Source organism: Mirounga angustirostris, unplaced genomic scaffold (assembly GCF_029215605.1).
Source record: "Mirounga angustirostris isolate CCGP_5_RB_7025 unplaced genomic scaffold, mMirAng1.0.hap1 SCAF_9, whole genome shotgun sequence".
NCBI lineage: Eukaryota > Metazoa > Chordata > Mammalia > Carnivora > Phocidae > Mirounga > Mirounga angustirostris.
In genome coordinates, this window is record NW_026991717.1 from 122543348 (window position 1) to 122562962 (window position 19615).

Here is a 19615-nt window from a genome sequence, read left to right on the forward strand (position 1 = left end):
GATCTGTTGTTACCAGGCATCTTATTCACAGTCCATCTGGGACAAAACCATTCAGCAATGCTTTATCATCCTTTGCAGATTGAACAGAAGAACCTCATTAGATACCTTACAAAGACAGAAACAGCCTTTGGGCAGTATCACATTTATATGAACCATCTTGGAAGGCTCAAAATATTTACAGCCACTATTTGGGTCTTAAGTTTTCCCCATACCATATATTTATGAGCTCATATTATTTAGGATTAGCACATTTTAAAAGCAAACATATAACTAGTTTTAAAAACACACATAAAGCTAGTTTGAAATCAGAGTTTTCATATGATGTCAAAACAATAGAATTTAATTAAATTTTGTCTGTCTTAATTCAGATCTCCGTGTCTGGCAAAGATAAACTGATATAATTTATGTATTAGTGTCTTCATTTTACTTGAATATTTGTTACAAGGCCTTAAAAGAAATACGCAGTCATGGACTGCATGTTCATATCCTCACAAAATTCATGGATTGAAACCCTAATCTCCAGCGCCATGGCATTTAGAGATGGGACCTCTGGTAGGTAATTAATTAGGTCATGAGGACAGAGCCTTGTCTTCATGGTGGGATCAGTGTCCTATAAGAAGAGACAGAATGTTTGCTTCTCCTTTTGCTCTCTGCCCTGTAAGGACATAATGAGAAAAGATGGCCATCTACAAGCCAGGAAGAAGGCCCTCACCAAGGACTGAATCTGCCAGCTCCTTGATCTTGGGACTCCTCAGCCTCCACAACTGCGAGAAATGTTTGTGGTTGTTTAAGCCACCCAGTCTGCGGTAATTTGGTGTAGCAATCCAAGCTAAGACATGTGCCTAGTCTTCAAGACTATGAACACAAATGGTCCAAGAAAACTCCATTTTGTTAAAATACAAAGATGAGGGGCGCCTGGGTGGCTCAGTCGTTGAGCATCTGCCTTCGGCTCAGGTCATGGTCCTGGGGTCCTGGGATCGAGCCCCACATCAGGCTCCCTATTCCTCGGGAAGCCTGCTTCTCCCTCTCCTACTCCCCCTGCTTGTGTTCCCTCTCTCGCTGTGTCTCTCTCTCTGTCAAATAAATAAATAAAATCTTTAAAAAAAAAAAAAGAGCCTGTGTTCAGAGAGGCTGCTCAGGGAGTGCTTCTTCGAGGAGGTGACAAAGAACTGAGACCTGAAGAATGAGGAGCCAGTTAACTAGATGAAGGAAGGGAGGAGGAGCCATCTAGGCATAGGGAAAGGCTTGTGTGAACCATACACAAGGGGACTAAGACAGCGACATGAGAGCCAGAAAGAAGATGGCCAACAATTCCCACCCCAGAATCCAGGCTGACTTGGGCCCCCCAGGTCTCCCCCTGGGGGAGGAGTCCTCATCCGCAGCTCACACCTATGGTGGGGGAAAAGCCCGGCCATGGTGGTGCACACACATTTCTGGCAAGGCCTGGGACTGCTAAACCCTGATGGGCTCACCCTCATAAAGCTATAAAACTCCAAAGGCCTCTTTCCAACAACCTTCAGAGGTTCCTACACCCAAAAATAAAGGAAGAGAGGAAATAAGGCAGGGGGGCCTTGCTTACGGTGGCACCATTTCCTGTCAGGATGGACTTCCCCAGCCTTTGGGAGGTGGCAAAATGCCCACACGGCAAATGAGCCTCAGCTTTGTTCCTATGCCTCAGAGCCCCGAATAAGAGAGCTCAGGTACGGGGCGCCTGGGTGGCTCAGTTGTTAAGCGTCTGCCTTCGGCTCAGGTCATGATCCCAGGGTCCTGGGATCGAGCCCCGCTTCGGGCCCCCTGCTTGGTGGGAAGCCTGCTTCTCCCTCTCCCTCTGCCTGCCGCTCCTCCTGCTTGTGTTCTCTCTCTGTCAAATGAATAAATAAAATCTCTTTTTAAAAAAAATAAAGGGGCGCCTGGGTGGCTCAGTCATTAAGCGTCTGCCTTCAGCTCAGGTCATGATCCCAGGGTCCTGGGATTGCGCCCCGCATCGGGCTCCCTGCTCGGCGGGAGGCCTGCTTCTCCCTCTCTCACTCCCCCTGCTTGTGTTCCCTCTCTCGCTGTGTCTCTCTCTGTCAAATAAATAAATAAAATCTTTAAAAAATAATAAAAAATAAAATACAAAGATGAAGAAATGATTTACTTCACTGCAATTTACTTACGTCTTTTCATCTATAACCTACTTCATTCCAAATTGGTAGGGAGATAGCTTTCTATGAAAAATGTAATATGTTACCAAAATGAGAAAATTAGGGCAACAGGCAATTCAGTTCATTAACCTGAATTTCAATAATTCCATTTGCCAATCAGTGGCAGCTAACAGAAGACCAGCCATCACTGCCAATTAGTGAGTTTCGTCTAAACTGCGCAGTTGTTTGGTCTTAATTGTAGGCTATCAGTAAAAAGAAAGTACTCCTGACCTTTATGGACTTACTAACTTGCTTTTAAAAGTTAAGAAATGCTTTGAAAATGTAAATGGCTGACTTCTTTTTTGGCAGGTAAGGTTAGCTGTTATAATTCTTTATATATAAAAGAATTAGGCTACTGCAAATATTTATTCTCAAACAAGCTATGTCCACACTTCCTTTCTGGTTCTTCTTACTAAAATAGAGGTAACTTAAGCCAATACTGCGGCACTGACACAGTCTGTGAAACAAACGCCAGGATATGTCCTAGAATGAACACATAAGTACAGCACAGTAAATTCTATGCTTCTTCACCTCTCCCCCTCTCACCAGAAGTGCACAGTGTTTTGTGGTTGTTGTTGTTTAATTTCCAATTCTCATTTCAACAGATTTTATCTTCAAGATCAACCTGAAGGTTCAACACTCGCCCCCTCCCCCACCATGAACACACACTCCCACACTTGGATCCTGAAAAGTATTGGGACATTCAAAGGGGGGTTAGAAGGTAGGAGGAGCCAAGAGGGAAGACAGCCTCCAGAAAGAGCCAAGATGACTTAAGAGTCCTGCTACTTCAGGTGGTTTTAATACATCAGTCGTTCTTATTTTTGTAGTCAGGGACTTTGAGAGCCTGATGAAACTTGATCTTCTCCCCAGGAAAATGTACATTATCCACAACATACACACAATTCTGCATACACTTTTAGGATAACTGTAGACTCTCAGAGGCCTTCAAGTCCTTTTATCCCCAACAAAAACACTTGAAATAAGATGTAAGAATATTATACAAATAAATCATTTTATTAAGTTAAATCTATTGATTTCTCCTATGTGAAGTATTTCTGGATAAATAACACCAATAACAAAGAAAGAAATAATTGGGAGAGGAAGGTTAAACAAAATCAAAGGAAAAATACCTTCAATGTTTTGAAGAAAAAAGTTCTTGGGGGGAAAAATCCCATTTTGTTGCTATTGATTTTTTGTGACTATTCTTTCATTCTATCCAAGGAGCGGAACAGCCTAAGAAACACCTAAAATGGCAACAATTATTGAATGTTTACTCTAAAAGATTATACATGTAGTCACTGTATAGCCATTGAGTTCCAAAGTAAAGTGCTAGTTATTCTTTATAATGTGAGTATTACACACAATTTCTGAGTGTCAATAATGCTGCTAGATAACACACTGTAATTCATTTGGGCTTGGCAGATCAAGAAGGGAGAGGCATATTTTAGAAGAGGTCTATAGCATACATACTATGAAAAGATGTATATTAACTTTTTATGAGCAGGTTAGTAACCTGCCTTGAGCTGTATATATGCCTTTTCTGCCTGATCACAGTGGTTTGTACATTGGAATTTATGACTGAACCAAGGCAAATTCATTAGCATCACTGGAGATGGGCAAATATTTGTAGGCTAAGTTAGAAAATGAGTGCTATATGGAGCGCTGGTATCTGAATCCCTGATCATTAACAGTTTGATTTAGCAAAGCCAATCAATCATCCACCCCACCTAAGAGATGAATTAGAGGCCTTGTAAGTCTAAATAATCAGAGTTTTGCCTCTGGTAGTATAGCTGAACAGGCCTAGTGACTTTATCACAATTATACAGCATTTTCCAAGAATGCTTTACATATATCCATTGACAAATGAAAATGCACAATACTGGTATAAGAATATACCAAGAGTCTCTCACTCTTCCAAGTCTAAGGATCTTTAAGAGTATAGAATAATTCTGAAAACTTCTCTGGAACTGAAAGACCATGATGGACAAATAATTTTCAAAAACAAAGACCGACAATGGGGACTCCCTCCATTACTGTTCCAAAAGCAAAAAGCCTCTCTTCTGAAGGAAAAATCCACTTGGCTTCAACCAGAGATACCACTGTGTGGCATTTTTCCTGTCAATGTTAATTCTGTTTAATCAATACTCACACTTTACTTGCTACTTCCTATATAAGTGATAAAAAATGAAAAAAAAAGTGCATTTTTTTCTTTATGAATTTCTACAAGGCAATCCATTACATTTAAGACATTGTCCACCATTTTTTAATAATTAAAAGAGCTCAAAACAATTCCAAGTATATTCTTTTCTAAAATTCAAGATATTAAAATGAAAGAAAAAGAAAAGGCCTTATGAGTCATCACAAAAAAATGAATGTTCTACATAGTGATTTAAAATAAATTAAAGAGCTAAAAACTGCAAACCACCTTAATGTTGCAACACCAAAAAAAGTTTTAAAATACAGCCTAAGTTGACTTTGAATATACCAAACGAATCAATGATCTATAAGTAAAATCCCACGTTATCTACTAAAAGTCAGACAAAATTACTCTACACTTAAGACAAACCAGAACGAGTGGCCTGAGAGCAGCATGCAGTGGTTTCCCAACCAGGCAGATTTCATTTCACCCATCACTGGATACCTGTAGTCTGCCCTTGTTCATTCATTTCACTAGCTGCTTAAGCGTCCTTTTCAAATAATCTACTACAGGATCCAAAGTAACAACACAGAAATACTGAAAAGAAAACCACAGCAAGGCATCAAGATTTTGTCTAGAAAGTTGTCAATAATAAAACTGAATGGGAAAAAGTCAGAGAGAAAGACAAACCACGCAAGACTCTGGACTCTGAAGGTCACAGAAGGGAGAAGAGTGGGGGAATGGGGTGACTGGGTGATGGGTATTAAGGAGGGCACGTGTTGGGATGAGCACTGGGTGTTATATGCAACTGATGAATCGTTGAACACTACAACAAAAACTTGCGATGTACTATATGCTGGCTAAATGAACATAATAATAATAAAAAAAGAAAGATGTCAATAACCCTCCTCAGTCCAACTCCCCAACACTGACTTATCAAGAAAAGCCAGTTTAAAGGGATGTATCATTTCCTAGCCTAGAGGGAGTGCCCAGTAACACTCCTTGTTACCTGCTTTTCACTCAGGGTGTGGCAAATCCCTGATAGAATCAGAATCAGAAGGAGGATTTAGGAACAGAGTCAAAATATGTGCTCCACATTTCTGCTCTGTTCTTTCATCCACTACCACTGTCGTGACCAGTCTGACACAGCCAGTTGTTCTTCTAGGGTTCCTCAGCAACACTGCCAGGTGGCATTGTGGGTTTGCAGTCTTGTTGTGAGGCGATCACCAACCCTTCTACTCTGACACTGTCTGTGTCGCTGTTTGACCTTGTTCAGAGAAGTCTGAGATTACACTTGCCCGCAAGTGGGATGTGTGCATGTGTTTGTTGGGGCGGGGGTGGGGCAGGAAAGATGGAGAGAAAGATAGGGAAATGGGGCTCTGTTGGTTTGTTTCAACAGATTTCACACTGGAAAATGCAGCCTGAGAGGCAAAGTAGGATTTTGCTTGAAATCCCTGTAAACACTTCCAGTCAACTGTGTAAAACTAAAACCAAAAAAATCTCACATTTACCCTTTATGTTTCAGACAACGGAGCAAAGCAATGAGGTTTCTTTTTTTCCCCCACTTTAAAATGAAGAATCATATTAAGATTCTTCTTTAATGCACAATGTAATTGGTGCATACGTGCCTAAACTAGGATAAGACTACAAACCAAATGAACCTTCTTTCTCCCAGAACTGCTCAATTCCACGGTAAGCCTGCTGTTAACAGGTAACAAGAATTCAGTGAATGACATCTGGACTGGGGAACAACTAAAAATTATTTGCAGATACCATAAAGGCTATGATGGTGGTTAGGGGCAATGCAAATGACAACCAATGTAATTGCAAAGACTGACCGTCCCCAAAAACAGATGCAGGCACAGTAGCTGAATAGTTGGGGGAGAAAGCCAACGACCCAGGAACCAACATACTATATATTTTCCCCCCAAGGATTTACATTTTAAAAAATAAAGTACATGTCTCCAGTGGTGAGGTTAGTCATATATCAGCTGAATATGCTCTGAACTCATATGCAAATTACAGTGCAGCAGCGATTATGGCATAATTTATGAGTAGGTTTGTGTCATGGAGAATTTGTGGAAAACAACTGGATATGTTTTTTTCAGGGTGTGTATCTGACTGTCACCAAACACAGCTGGCCTAATGAGACGCCCTGAGGCTGACATCTCCTCTGAATCCCTCAAGGACACACATCTTCCAGACTTGTAGGTGAAGAATATTCACAGAGAAACCCACATAACCATGGAACACACTGTCCCAAGCTCCTTCTTCCTGAATATTTGAATCGCAGCACTTTGTTGTTGACTATCATGCATGTCACAAGCTGAGTCATTAAATGGTACGAGCAAACAGTCCACTTTGGGAGTTAAACTGCTTACCTTTGAGCAATTCCAATAATGCACATCTCAATTTACATGCAGTTATTTACTCAAGTGTTTTCAGGAATTAAAGCACAAAGAACAAGTTTTAGAGGCTCTCTCACCCTCATTCCCACATTCCTTCTGTGGGTTTCTGTATAGTTACCTCTCACTGTTCTATACTAAAGAGACAGACTGTTGATAAGGATAATCAGACATAAGCAGATGGTTTTAAAATAATATATTTGGCTGACACGAGTTAGGTTTTTCTTGTCTCCTCTTCAGTTTGACTAAGATGAAAACTATTATTAATCTCCATTTCCTGATATAAAAGCATAGGTGGGAAGGGAAAGATAGTTAAAGGATTTAAAACTAACCTCAGATTATCAGTACTCTGACCATCAGTGGTGCACTATTCTTAGTATCCAAGAAAACCAAGGAAAAGTCCCAACAACTTAGTTTCTACTTATACTGCTGAGATACATACCTGAAGGCTGACTTATCCTATATGTCCTAAAATTAAGCAGACGTGGTTTGACTATTTAGTTCCAAATATCCTAAATTTTCCTACCCATGAAATACTTAACTGATTTTTCTTCAAATTGAGCTTCATTCTGATTTTTCATTGCAGTCTGACTAGCATCTTCCCAAGGTGGAATTTTAAACAGTTGCTTTGGCTGTTTAAGAGAGATGTGAGTAAAGAAAAAAGTTGGAAAGCTCTATTGTCTTAAAATATTTGAAAGCACTATAAATAGTCATAGCTATAAAATAACACTAATAGGACTACAATAATTTCTACTAAATTTTTAATTTCTGCATTTAGAAAATGATATCACACTGTGCTCTTAAAATGTCTTCCCCAAATAATTCCTTACCCAACCTAAAACACACAAATTGTAGGGAAATCATTACTTGAAATTTTAAACATTTTATTCTTCAGGATTATAGAGCTAAAATTCTTCAGGATTATAGAGCTAAAGTATTCTCAAACTGTCTTGCTTTCAAACATCCTTAGAAGTAACTAATCCTAAATTCCAAAGTCTATGATGCAAAGGAATAAATAAGGTGGGAGCTTGCTAATGGATACACCTGGGCAGTTTTAACCAGTCATGAAAGCTACTTTTAACACTCACAACCTTACTTGTGGATAATACAGCACTGATGTAATGTGCTTTTAGGAGTTCAGGAAGGTCTGATTAACTCAAAATTATGCTTTCCTTCCATTTGCAAAATTATTAAAAATTCTACCAATAGAAATGTATTCTTTGCCTCCTCCCACTCCAGTTCATCTTTTCGAAGGCAAACAGTCATGGGATAGAAAACCATTAAACTAGTTCATTCTAAGGCAGGGGGTCAGCAAAGTAGGACACTAAGCCATTCTAACCTGCCACTTGTTTTTATAGGCTCACGAGCTAAAAATGGTTTTTATACTTTTATTTGGCTAAAGAAAAATCAAAGTAAGAAAAATATTTTATGACACATGAAAATTACATGGAATTCAAATTTCAGTTTCCCTAAATAATTTTTATTGGAACACAGCCCACTCATTTCTTTACATATTGTCTATGGCTGCTTTCAGTCTGTAGTGGAAGAGGTGAGTCATTGGGAGATAGCATATAGCCTGTAAAACTGAAAATATTTAGAATCTGGCCCTTTACAAAAAGTTTGGCAACCTTCAGTTCTAAGGTGTTAGCAGCCTATAGGAATTACTTCCTGCCTCACAGACGGAGGTCACTCTACAGCAAAACAACCCCTGTCAGTTTCTGGAAGGAGCCTATAAGGTGAAACACACTGACCAGGGGAAAGAAAAGACAACAGGAACCAGAAAATTTTTACCCAACTTTTAAACTTTAAAATAACATCAGAAAGTTGTATATGCATAAATACATATATCCAGAATATAAATCATTCCTCAGGGTATAAAAGTTTCTTTTTTTTTTTTTGTCCTTTATTCCTTTTATCCATCATTTTTTTCTTTCCTTCCAATGTCTTTCCTCCCTCCCACCTTCCGTCCCTTCCACTCACTTATTCATTTAATTAATTCATCCATTCGTTCACATTTATTAAGGCAGACACTTTGTTGGGCATTGGGTACACAGTTATCAACAAGGAAGATAAGGTCTCTCTGCCTTCATGGAGTTTACATTCCAAAGGAGAAGACACATAAATAAGATACTCAAAAAACCGTGATGGGGGGTGAGGGCAGAGATTTACTTTAGACAGGTTGGTCAGGTTAAGTTCCCACAAAGAGGTGACATTTGAGCTGAAACTCAAAGGATGAAAATGAGCCATCACTGAAAGAGCTAAGGGAAAAGCATTACAGGGAGAGGAAGTAGCAAATGCAAAGGTCCTGGGACAGGGAAAGGGTTTGCTTAATTTCAGGAATAAAAGGGAGAATGGTATGTGTGTTGTGGCTGTTAATAAAAACATCCTTTTAAAATACCAGTATCATAAAACTCAACACTATTTATTAAAAGCTTATTATTTGCTGAAAATATGTTTTCATTTAATGCTCCCCCGAACTCTCAACAGGTGAATATTAATTAATTTCATTCATTTTATAGTCCGAGAAATAGACTCAAAGATATTAAATGTGTTGAATTCCACATTGTGATTGGGTTTAGACTGTAATCCAGGTCCACATGACTCAAAGGAATCTATACTTTCAAAAACAAATTAAAATTCACGTTAAAAAAACTACGTATGGGCACCTGGGTGGCTCAGTCGTTAAGCGTCTGCCTTCGGCTCACGTCATGATCCCAGGGTCCTGGGATCGAGTCCCACATCGGGCTCCCTGCTCTGCGGGAAGCCTGCTTCTCCCTCTCCCACTCCCCCTGCTTGTGTTCCTGCTCTCGCTGTCTCTCTCTCTGTCAAATAAATAAATAAAATCTTCAAAAAAAAAAACTATGTATATATTTATATATTTATCTATACAAACGATACCTTTTTTATTACCACTAGGGCTATACTTTGTGTGTGGTGGAGGTTAGTGTTTACACTGGAAAACTGTTTCAGAGCCTCTTTCTCAAAATTACACATGCCAGAACAGCATTCCAGAAACTTATTTTTAACAGATGTCAGGTGACAGTATGACAAAACACATACTATACCACAATAAAATTTCATGTTCAAATAAAAACCATTATTTGTACACATTCTTATAGTCATTTACCATATAATCAAAGGGATTATGTTTTTGCCATATGCCTTTCTTAAGTAAGTTGCAACTGCTTCTGACTTCTGGGTCTGGCATTAGGCCAGCTAAAGCACATACAGCCAACACCAATGGGGAAATATCAGAAAAAAAGAATAAAGAAAAGCATAGATCCAAACTTAATTAGCTGTGATGCTATACAGCAAACTGGCACCTCTATTGTGCTCATCTCCCAAGTCTTTCAGGTCTGGGCTGTGCAAGTTAGATTCATTACTGAGCTCATAAATGGCCTCTCCCCCCACACCTGCTTTACTGGTGACAAATTTATTAGTTCTTTTCTAACAGTGAAATGAGAACTAGGGATTTCAATTACACTCAGAATGTAGTAAAGGCATGGAATCTCTTGTAGGTAATATTTTTCTATTCCATTTTATGAGCAAATATAGAAGTACTGTTAATAGACATTAAATGTTATTTATTAGCATGTTAATAAGCCTTCACACTTTTAAAAGTAAACATTAAACTTCTAACAAATTACATTTAGAAGAGTAAGTGTAATGCAGATACTCTGGAAAGGGAATGCACTTCAGAATCAGTTTTTAAAAACCCATATCATCACTGATTATGCTAAAAAGACAAAGATAGGAGGAGATGCTTATTACTCATTCTTTCAGCTCATTTTAGTTTTATCACTTTTTGCACAATTTAAAATTTATGCAAACATTTTCAATGTTGCCTTTAATTTTTGCCAGAATATTTTGAACCTGGTTTAAAACTGAAATTGAAGAAGTCCAAGGAGGGCTTTAATAACAACTTTCTTTGGTCTGTTTATTTAAAACATGATGAATAAGCAAAAAGAAAAGGTGCAGAATGGAAAAAGAAAAATGAGCCCTTCTCCTTCCTAGAAGTGTTTGAGATTACTGGATTGTTCATAATCTTGCACCAGGAATTAAAAATCTTCCCCACATGCCAATAGCCAACCCACACACACACACCCAGTTGCCATGTATATGTAAGCTTAGAGCTAAGGGTTTGTAAATAGTTTCAAAGTTAATAGAAAAGCAGTGAGGACTTTCATTAATATTAGTCCCCAGTATTGCCTGATTTACTTAAGGCACTTTCAACAAATCATTTAGCTTCTTATAGTATTTTTCTTGAGAAGGTAAGGGGTGAGTTAGTATTTTACCACACTAAATAAATACTTAAATATTTGTAAATATGTTTTCTAATGAATCATTCTCCTAGAAAAAAAAAAGAGATGGAAGAAATTCAAAGAAGGATAGGCCAAGAACCCAAAGAAACAAAAAAAGTGTGGAAATTCTTTTCTCCATAAGCTCTGGAGACATTTAAGTACAAGAGTACAAAAGACAGGCAGATTCTAGTATAAGTACTAGCCCGGCCAACTGCTGGCTGAATGAGCTATGAGCCTCCTTTATCTGTAAAATGAAAATAACAGTATTTATCTTGTAGAAATGGTGCAAGGCATCGATGACATAGATTTATAAGTGTTGGCACAGTGTTTGACACAAAAGCATTGTCTGGCACCATTAAGATCATTCGTTAACCAGCCAGGGGGTGATATTTTCTTCTCCTTTGATGCACAGACCATCACCCTTTGGGATCGATTTAGCAGAATCTTGACAGGAACTAACAAGTACTAAATCAGTACTTGTTAATAATTGAAACATAGTATTAGTGAGTTTTTAAGATCCCAGTCTGGGGAAATCCTCTCCAGTGATTCTTTACCTTCTGGAAAATCTTCCAGAGATGGGGGTGGGAGATGGCCCTAGAAGGGAGAACTACAGTTTCTTTCAATGATCTTCTATTAATACTTGGAACCTCAGAGATTTGTTTTTACAGTCAATGTAAACGGTCTCAACCAGAAATGTATTATTGTTGAGCATCTGTTCCCAAATCTGTTGCACACTATAGTCATCCCTTAGAATATTGTTTTCACAACTGTCATTGTCATCAGGAGACAGAAGACAAGATGGAGAATGGGGCGTTATGGCCTGAATGTTTGTGTCCCTCCCTCCAAAATTAACAGGTTGAAATCCTAATCCCCAAAGTGATATCAGGAGATGGGGCCTTTAGCAGATGATTGGTCACAAGGACAGATCCATCATGAATGAGATGGTGCCCTTAGAAAAGATTTAAGAGTGTTCTATCTGCTTTTCTCCTGCTATGACCCAGGAAGTAGGCCAGATACTGAAGGCAGGTACTGAATCTGCCTTGATCTTAGACTTTCCTAGTCTCTAGAACTGGGAGAAATAAATGTTTCTAGTTTAAGCCACTCAGTAAACGGTAGTTTTGTTATAGCAGCCCAAACGGAAGACACACGATTATTTATCCAAAGTCTGAGGCCTATCCAGGGGTGTGGCTGAGAAGAATAAGCAGATACACATAAAGGAAAGTGGTCTTGAAGTGATTACTTAAATTGCGACCCAAATGAAATTGCCCCGAACTGTAAGGTGACAGTTGACTCTGGAAATGTGGCAAAAACTCCCAGACAAGCTCAACACTGCAAAACATCATAACATACTTAGATGGTTTTCATTTTTCACGAGAAAACATAAGCTGTTCTTTCATCAGCCCCAGTGCTCATGGAGCCCAGAATTTAGACTCTGACAAAGGCACTAAGGGATATTTTATGGAAGTGTTGCTTTTCATGGAGTCAACTGCAAAGGGGTTAGTATATGGAGACAAATAAATTCCCCCCTGGGCGCCTGGGTGGCTCAGTTGGTTAAGTGACTGCCTTCGGCTCAGGTCATGATCCTGGAGTCCCGGGATCGAGTCCCGCATCGGGCTCCCTGCTCGGCAGGGAGTCTGCTTCTCCCTCTGACCCTCCTCCCTCTCATGCTCTCTGTCTCTCATTCTCTCTGTCTCAAATAAATAAATAAAAATCTTTATAAAAAAAAATAAAAATAAATTCCCCCCTTGTGGGAATAATTTACAAAATTTATAACACACACTTGGCTCATCTACTCTACCAAGTTTTTAGAAAACTTTGTCACAGAGTAAAATTTGGGCACTTGAACTCAAAAATTACACTTTATATTTGCATTTTTAAAATGTTTCCAAAGGGTGTCTATCTTTTTTTTTTTTTTTTAGAGGCTTTTTTAGACACTTGACTCAAAGGAGACTGCTGAATCCTGAAGACTCATGCTTTGCATCTCTCTGGATAAACAGAACCAGCCACATATTCATATTTCTTTTATCCTCCAAGGAAAATGATCTAGTCACTCAACGTCCATACATTCAGACAGAGACTGAAGTGACTACTTCACTTTCAGGGTCTTCTACTTTCCAGTTTTATTGCCATAAATTTGGAACTAAAATTAAGTTGCCAATTTTAGGTAAAATAGAGTGATAAAATTTAATGGTCATTAAAATTTCAAGTGGAATCGATTTTACTGAGCTTGGTTCCCTGTTCCCCTGAGGCCTCTTGACGTAGTAAATGGAAGTGTGCAAATCTAATTGGCTGAGACCCTGCTTGACCCTAATACAGACTGCTAATGTTTTATTTCTGTGGAGACCTCATACCGAATTTAAGCTTGGTAAGCTTCTTTACCTTTTGAGAAAATGAAGAGATTTTAATGGGCCATTAAGTCAGCTAGTCCTCAAAGTGGCCAGTGTTGCCCAATACTCCATCCCCCATAATCACCCACGTTTTGCTTGGTTTATGTCATTGCTTACAACAGTTATTATTTTTTTTATCATACATCAGAAAAAGAAAGAGAGACATATAGTGATTTGCCTACATTCTTGCCTCTTGGGAAGAATACGTAGGTATGCGTTATGTTTGATTTCTAGAATTACGGAAGTTGCATTTTAACTCTCATGGGTCACCCTAGAGAGGAGCAGGATACTGCATTTACCTTCTAGTTTAATAAACAGTTCAATCATAATTTGCTAATTTAATTATTATTAAGTCGGGACTTCTAAAAATGTTCCTTAGTATCTCCCAAGCAAATCAGAATTTCTGGGGCAATTTAAGAATTGCTTTAATGAATCCTTCAGTTCTTCTAGAGAACCAGTGTTAGAACACAGCATCCGATTTCACCCTTACTTTCCCTTCTAAGTTAACTCAGGGATTCTTAGCAGCCCCATCTTTGCATTTGTACCTATAATCTCTAAAATCCCCAAATCACTACGTGGTTTGAAAATACAGGCTCTGGGCATTCTACAGTTAGAAGAAGAAGAAATGATTGACAGCAAAATTACGGAAATTATCCAGTTGGTCTCTTACTAGCCCAGCTTATCACGTGGTTGTTTAGCAGGAGGACTGGCCATCTATGGGTACTACTGAGATGTTAATGCACGATCCTGCTAGCCTCAACAAGGGCAATCTTTTTACCCATGTCAGCTTTTTGTCTTTGGTGTTTTTCTTGCCCAGTTTTGTTTCCAACAATGTATCTGCCAACTTTACACTGGAATTCTTTTTTGTAGTATAATACCCCTATATTAATATTTATTAGACTTCCAAAAGAACTAAGAAATTCGCGTTCTATTTTTCCCTCAAACACCATGCTGTCATAGGTTACTCCATAAGTAGCTGAAATGAAGTAATGACAGAGGAAAATATTATCTTCTCCTTCCGCTCACGTCAAATGCTTTTGCCTGAGCACTACTGAGGCGACAAAAACAAAATCAAACACCTGCCCTCACTCCCAAAACATTTCTAAAAAAATAAATCAAGTCCTTCAAATGGAAGATTCCAGAAGCTACTCGGGAGAGAAATTAAATATAATTATGGGTTATCTGAAAAACAGCGTGTCAGTAATGCCACTTCAATATCCTTCAAAGGTATATATATATATATGTAACTTCTGGAATGTCTCAAAAAAATTATATTACTTAAAAAAACCCCCACAAACCCAATGTTTTTAATTAAATGAAGGATTTAGTTCATTTCTAATGAAAATACTGATAATGAAGAAAGTGTCCAGAAACACTGGTGACATTTATAGATCCTACAACTAAAATGTTTCCTTTTTCTTCTTAAATAATGAGACTGATGTTCAAATTCAACCCATATAATCAATTTCATTATTGCCACAATGTACCTTTTTTTCACTGTTTCATTACATTTAGTAGCTATCCAAAGATGTAGCATAATCCTTTAGCATAATCTGGCCAAAATCTGAATTTAAAATCATGGTTGCCCATGAAAGGAGCAAGGAGGGTCAGACAGAGGGAGAGGGTGACTGGGAGGGCACAGGGACATTTACCACTTTATCCCAGTATGCAGCACCATGTCTGGTGTGCAGTAGGTGCAAACAAACAGTGTGTAGAATTAATATTTATGAAAGCCCTGCCAGGCACCAAGGTTTGTTTCTGCATTTCTTATCCCAGTTAATCCTCTTAATAGTCCTATGAAGTATTATTACTGTCCCCAATTTATAGATATGGATAGTGCCTCAAAATGACCTGAATATGGCTTAGTAAAAGAGGAAAGTGAATAGGAAAAAATCATGTTCATAATCATCAAGGTTTATCTTATTTGAAATAAAATGAAAAGCGAGATGGCTGTAAGTCAGCAAAGGCGGGGGACATATGTGTTTTCCAGATACTCTGCTTAGCGAGCGTCGTAGGTAGCACTTTGCAGCTTTTCATGACTAAGCATGATACTCTTCTGGTGTGATTTGCACTCCAGGGTTCACAAAGCAAGAAATCGATGAAAGGTGAACCAGGTAGGTTGGCGCTTCAGAAAACGAAAACAAAAAGCAATAGCGGCACCTACCATTACCACTCATCACAAGGAAGGTGACAGTCATTGAAATACTTTTCAACTAAAATGAGGAAAATGGATTACCCTTTGTGTCTATTTAAAATGTTTCAGCACCTGATCTCAGAGCGGATTAAAGAAGGGATTTGCTTGTTTCAATGTACCTCAAACCCATATGCCAATAGGACTCTGGTACCCTACCACACATTGAGAGTCAAAGATAACACTGTTTTTATGAAGAACAGCACGCAGTGTAACTGCAAATGAATGTCATACACACACACACACACACACACACACAAACACACCCCAGCCAGACAATATTAAGCTCCAGTGAAGAATTTTGGTAATGACCAACTGTATTATAGAAATCACTGTCAAGTATGTTTGTCTCCATTGTTTGTGATTCCTCTTAAGATTGAAAATACTCTCCCCGCTGCTGCCTGCCTCCCTCACCATAATATCCTTTTCCTTTTTCACTTATTACTACAACTCATGCCAAATTACTCACTTATTGACCTTTTGGTTCAATACTACATTCAAAGAAGGAGGGGGAACACAGCAGGATAGAGAAAAGGAGGGGGAGTGAAAGAGTGTGTGTGTGTGTGTATGTGTGTGTATACACAGGAATACTAGAACTTAGGAGCCCTCCCCACCAAAAATTTTTAACAGAAAATGAACTCTAGGACAGGGATGGTTGCTGTTTTTTAATGCGTAGACCTTATGAAGACCAGAAATAGGTGCTAAATCAGAGTCCAGTAGGTGGTATTCATGTGTTTATTTGATCAACAAAAATTTACTGAGTACCCATTATGGTGATGTGCTGTGATCTTTGGGAATGTGAAAGATGAGAGTGGCTGCATAGGTATGATAGGAAATTACCACTTATTATATGGTAAATTTTAATTTTAAAACCGAAGCCCCTTAGCTAGGGGGATTCAAGGGTTTATTTACTCAGTTTTATTATTTTTCCCTTGAAATATGCTTTGCCACGCTTCATGATACTCTGCCTTCCTGACATTATTTTCTCTATGTCTTACACGGCTTTGCAGGATTTCCGTCCTTAGCTTGAAACTTGAGTGTGAGCGTTCCCTATGGTACTGGCCTAACTTTTCATCTCTTTATTCTACATACTTTCCCTGGGGGATCCTCATTGCTCCTACAACTTTTTTTTTTTTTTTTAAAGTAAGCTCTACATCCAACATGGGGCTTGAGCTCACGACCTCAAGATCGAGAGTTGCACTCTCCACCTACTGAGTCAGCCAGGTGTCCCACTCCTATGACTTTTAGTATCATCTATATAATATGGAGACCAATCTGCTGACAACAAAATCTGCATGTCCAATTCACACACCTTCTGAGCTCTAGACTCATGTGTGAACCCCCTCTTGACACACCACCTGGATGTTTCAAGGCACCCAAACTGAAAATATCAAAAATTGAACTAATCAACTTCTCTTTCTCTCACTGATTAGCACAGCCATCCATGAAGTGGCCCAATCAAGAAACCCAGGAGTCACTCTTAACCTCTTCCTATTTACCTTCTAACAACCAATCTCAAAAGTTTCATGGAATTTTAGATTTTAAAATACATTAAGAAACCACCCACTCCTCTTCATGCTCTCGCTACCACCCAATCCAGGCCACTATCATCTCTTGTCAAGATTCCCATAAACGTCAGCTTAAATGGTCTCTGGTTTCAATCTTACCTGTTCCCAGTTATTTTGGACTTTATAGCCAGTTAGTTACCTATTAAAATAATGAAGATGTGAGGGGCACCTCGGTGGCTCAGTCAGTTAAGCTGCTGTGTCAGGCTCCCTGCTCAGTGGAGAGTCTGCTTCTCCCTCTCCCTCTGCCCCTCCCCACCACCTCTCTCAAATAAAAAAATAGAATCTTAAAAAAAAAAAATGAAGATTTGATCATATTGTTCTCTTGCTTCAAACTCTTAACTGGTTTCCCATATACTAAGGGTAAAATCCTTAACTCCTTTACGAGGTCCTCTGTTTACCTTACAAACACTCCTGTCTTGCCTCTCCTCTCTCAATGCTACATTCCACCATACCAAGCTTCTTCCACTTCCTCAAACAGGAAACTGATGTTCTTTTACCTTAGGTCTTCCCATCTCCTTCACACTGCCTACAACTTATCATTACTCCAAACTTGCCAGGGCTAACTCCTGGTTATCATTTAAATATTGGCTTCCTTTGGGAAATCTACTTGATTTGCCGCTCTACTCCATCTCACCCTACCCACCACCTTCAACCTCCTACACTTCCACCCAACCTACCCTATATCTCCACCAAGGCAGGTGTTCTTATTTTATGTTCCCACAGTGACTTGTACGTGACTTAAAAATATCATTTTTAAATATATTATTATTATATAACAGATACTTTCCCAGGGCAGGAAGGCATCAGTAGAAGCAGCTTGCTTTTGTATCCCTAGTGCTCAGTACGGTGAGTGCCTTGCACAGAAATGGTGCTCAACAAGTATTTGTTCAATGAGTATGTGAAACATTTTTTATCTGGAAAAAACTGGAAAGGGTATAGAGATGAACACCCCCTATCCTCAAGGAGGATGACATTAAATACCGAATGTCTGTTATACATAATTATATGATGATAATGAGTAAATAAAATTGACTCCAATTTGGATACATGGGGATTTGTTAACATTGTAAATTGGAATTAAATATTTAGCTCTCCCTCCTGGGATAATTTAATCCACACTAAACACTTCTGGAAGACAGTTTTATAATTTTATATTACAGATGAGAAAACAGGCACAGCAAAGTTAATTGAGTTACTCAAAGTTGCCCAGAAGTAGAGCCAGTATTAAAATTCAAAGTCATCAATTTCCAATCTTTTGCTATCATTTTTTTTTAAACTGTTTTGTCTTTGACTCCATCCGCAAAGTTCTACTGTGTGACTGTAGGACTTCAACCTAAATATTTTTTTTTCCAAAGATTTTATTTATTTACTTGACAGAGAGAGAGACAGACAGACAGCGAGAGAGGGAACACAAGCAGGGGGAAGAGCAGAGGGAGAAGGAGAAGCAGGCTTCCCGCTGAGCAGGGAGATGGATGCGGGGCTTGATCATGGGATCATGACCTGAGCCGAAGGCAGATGCCTAGCAACTGAGCCACCCAGGTGCCCCTCAACCTAAATACTTTAATAGTCTTCTCAAAACTATCACCTGTGATATTTAGAATATGAATACACATATTCAGGAATATAGGTCTTTTCAATGAATTTTCCTTTAGTGTTAAAATGAAAGTTTTCTGTGATGTGTCTCTGCACTCTTGTGCACTCTTAGAGGTGTTAGTTTCATTGTTCTTAATAGACTGTTACTATTAGGTACTAATTGTCACTACAAAGTGCCAGCATTGAACTTTCCTGCTGTTGGACATCATACTCGATACTCTACATCTATAAATGCCCATGGTTAGTTGGCTGGTGCATTCTATTGCACCCGCTGGACATTTTGGTAGGAAATGCTGCCAGTTCTTAATAAATATTTGAGAAGCAACAGAGGCTATTAAACTTAACAGGATTACTGATTCCAACATTCGTATTGTGAGAGAAGTAAATTCAAAAAGGTTTGTGCTGTCATTTCAAAAGGCCATATATGTACTATCTACTCAATGAATTTGTTTATATGTGTTATTCTGGCAAATACAATGCATAACCAAAGTGCCTCAAAAAGACCTTATTACCTTTTCAATATATACATTTAGTATACATGGAAGCTTTGCTTTTCATGACTCTGATATTAATTTCTCAGACAGGATGAGCATACACTTGAGATTTTTCCTAGCCCCAGACAGGACCAACCAGGGCTGTTTCTTTTTAACCTGGCTCAAGATGTTAAAAAAATTTAATCTGTACAGAACTGTGGCCAACACATGCCACTTTTATTAGGGATACAGAACTATCTTCTTCTTCATTTTTAGATGAATAAAATAATTTTCTTTTAACAAATACACCATTAAACAGAAGAACCCCCAATTATAGAACATTTCCCCTGCTCTTTGGGCTTCGCTTGACCCATCCT

At 38.7% G+C, this 19615-nt stretch overlaps 1 protein-coding gene across 13 annotated transcripts in view; it reads right to left on the reverse strand.

Moving 5' to 3' along the window:
• CEP128 (centrosomal protein 128) overlaps positions 1–19615 on the reverse strand; it is a 393611-nt gene that overhangs the window by 58237 nt on the left and 315759 nt on the right. For 10 of the 13 annotated variants that reach the window (XM_064571430.1, XM_064571438.1, XM_064571431.1 and 7 more), the window contains one exon: positions 7268–7357. The exons of the other annotated variants lie outside the window; for them this stretch is intronic. In XM_064571430.1, coding sequence (XP_064427500.1) covers positions 7268–7357 — 90 coding nt within the window. The remainder of the gene's footprint in view (positions 1–7267; positions 7358–19615) is intronic. 13 annotated transcript variants of the gene reach the window in all.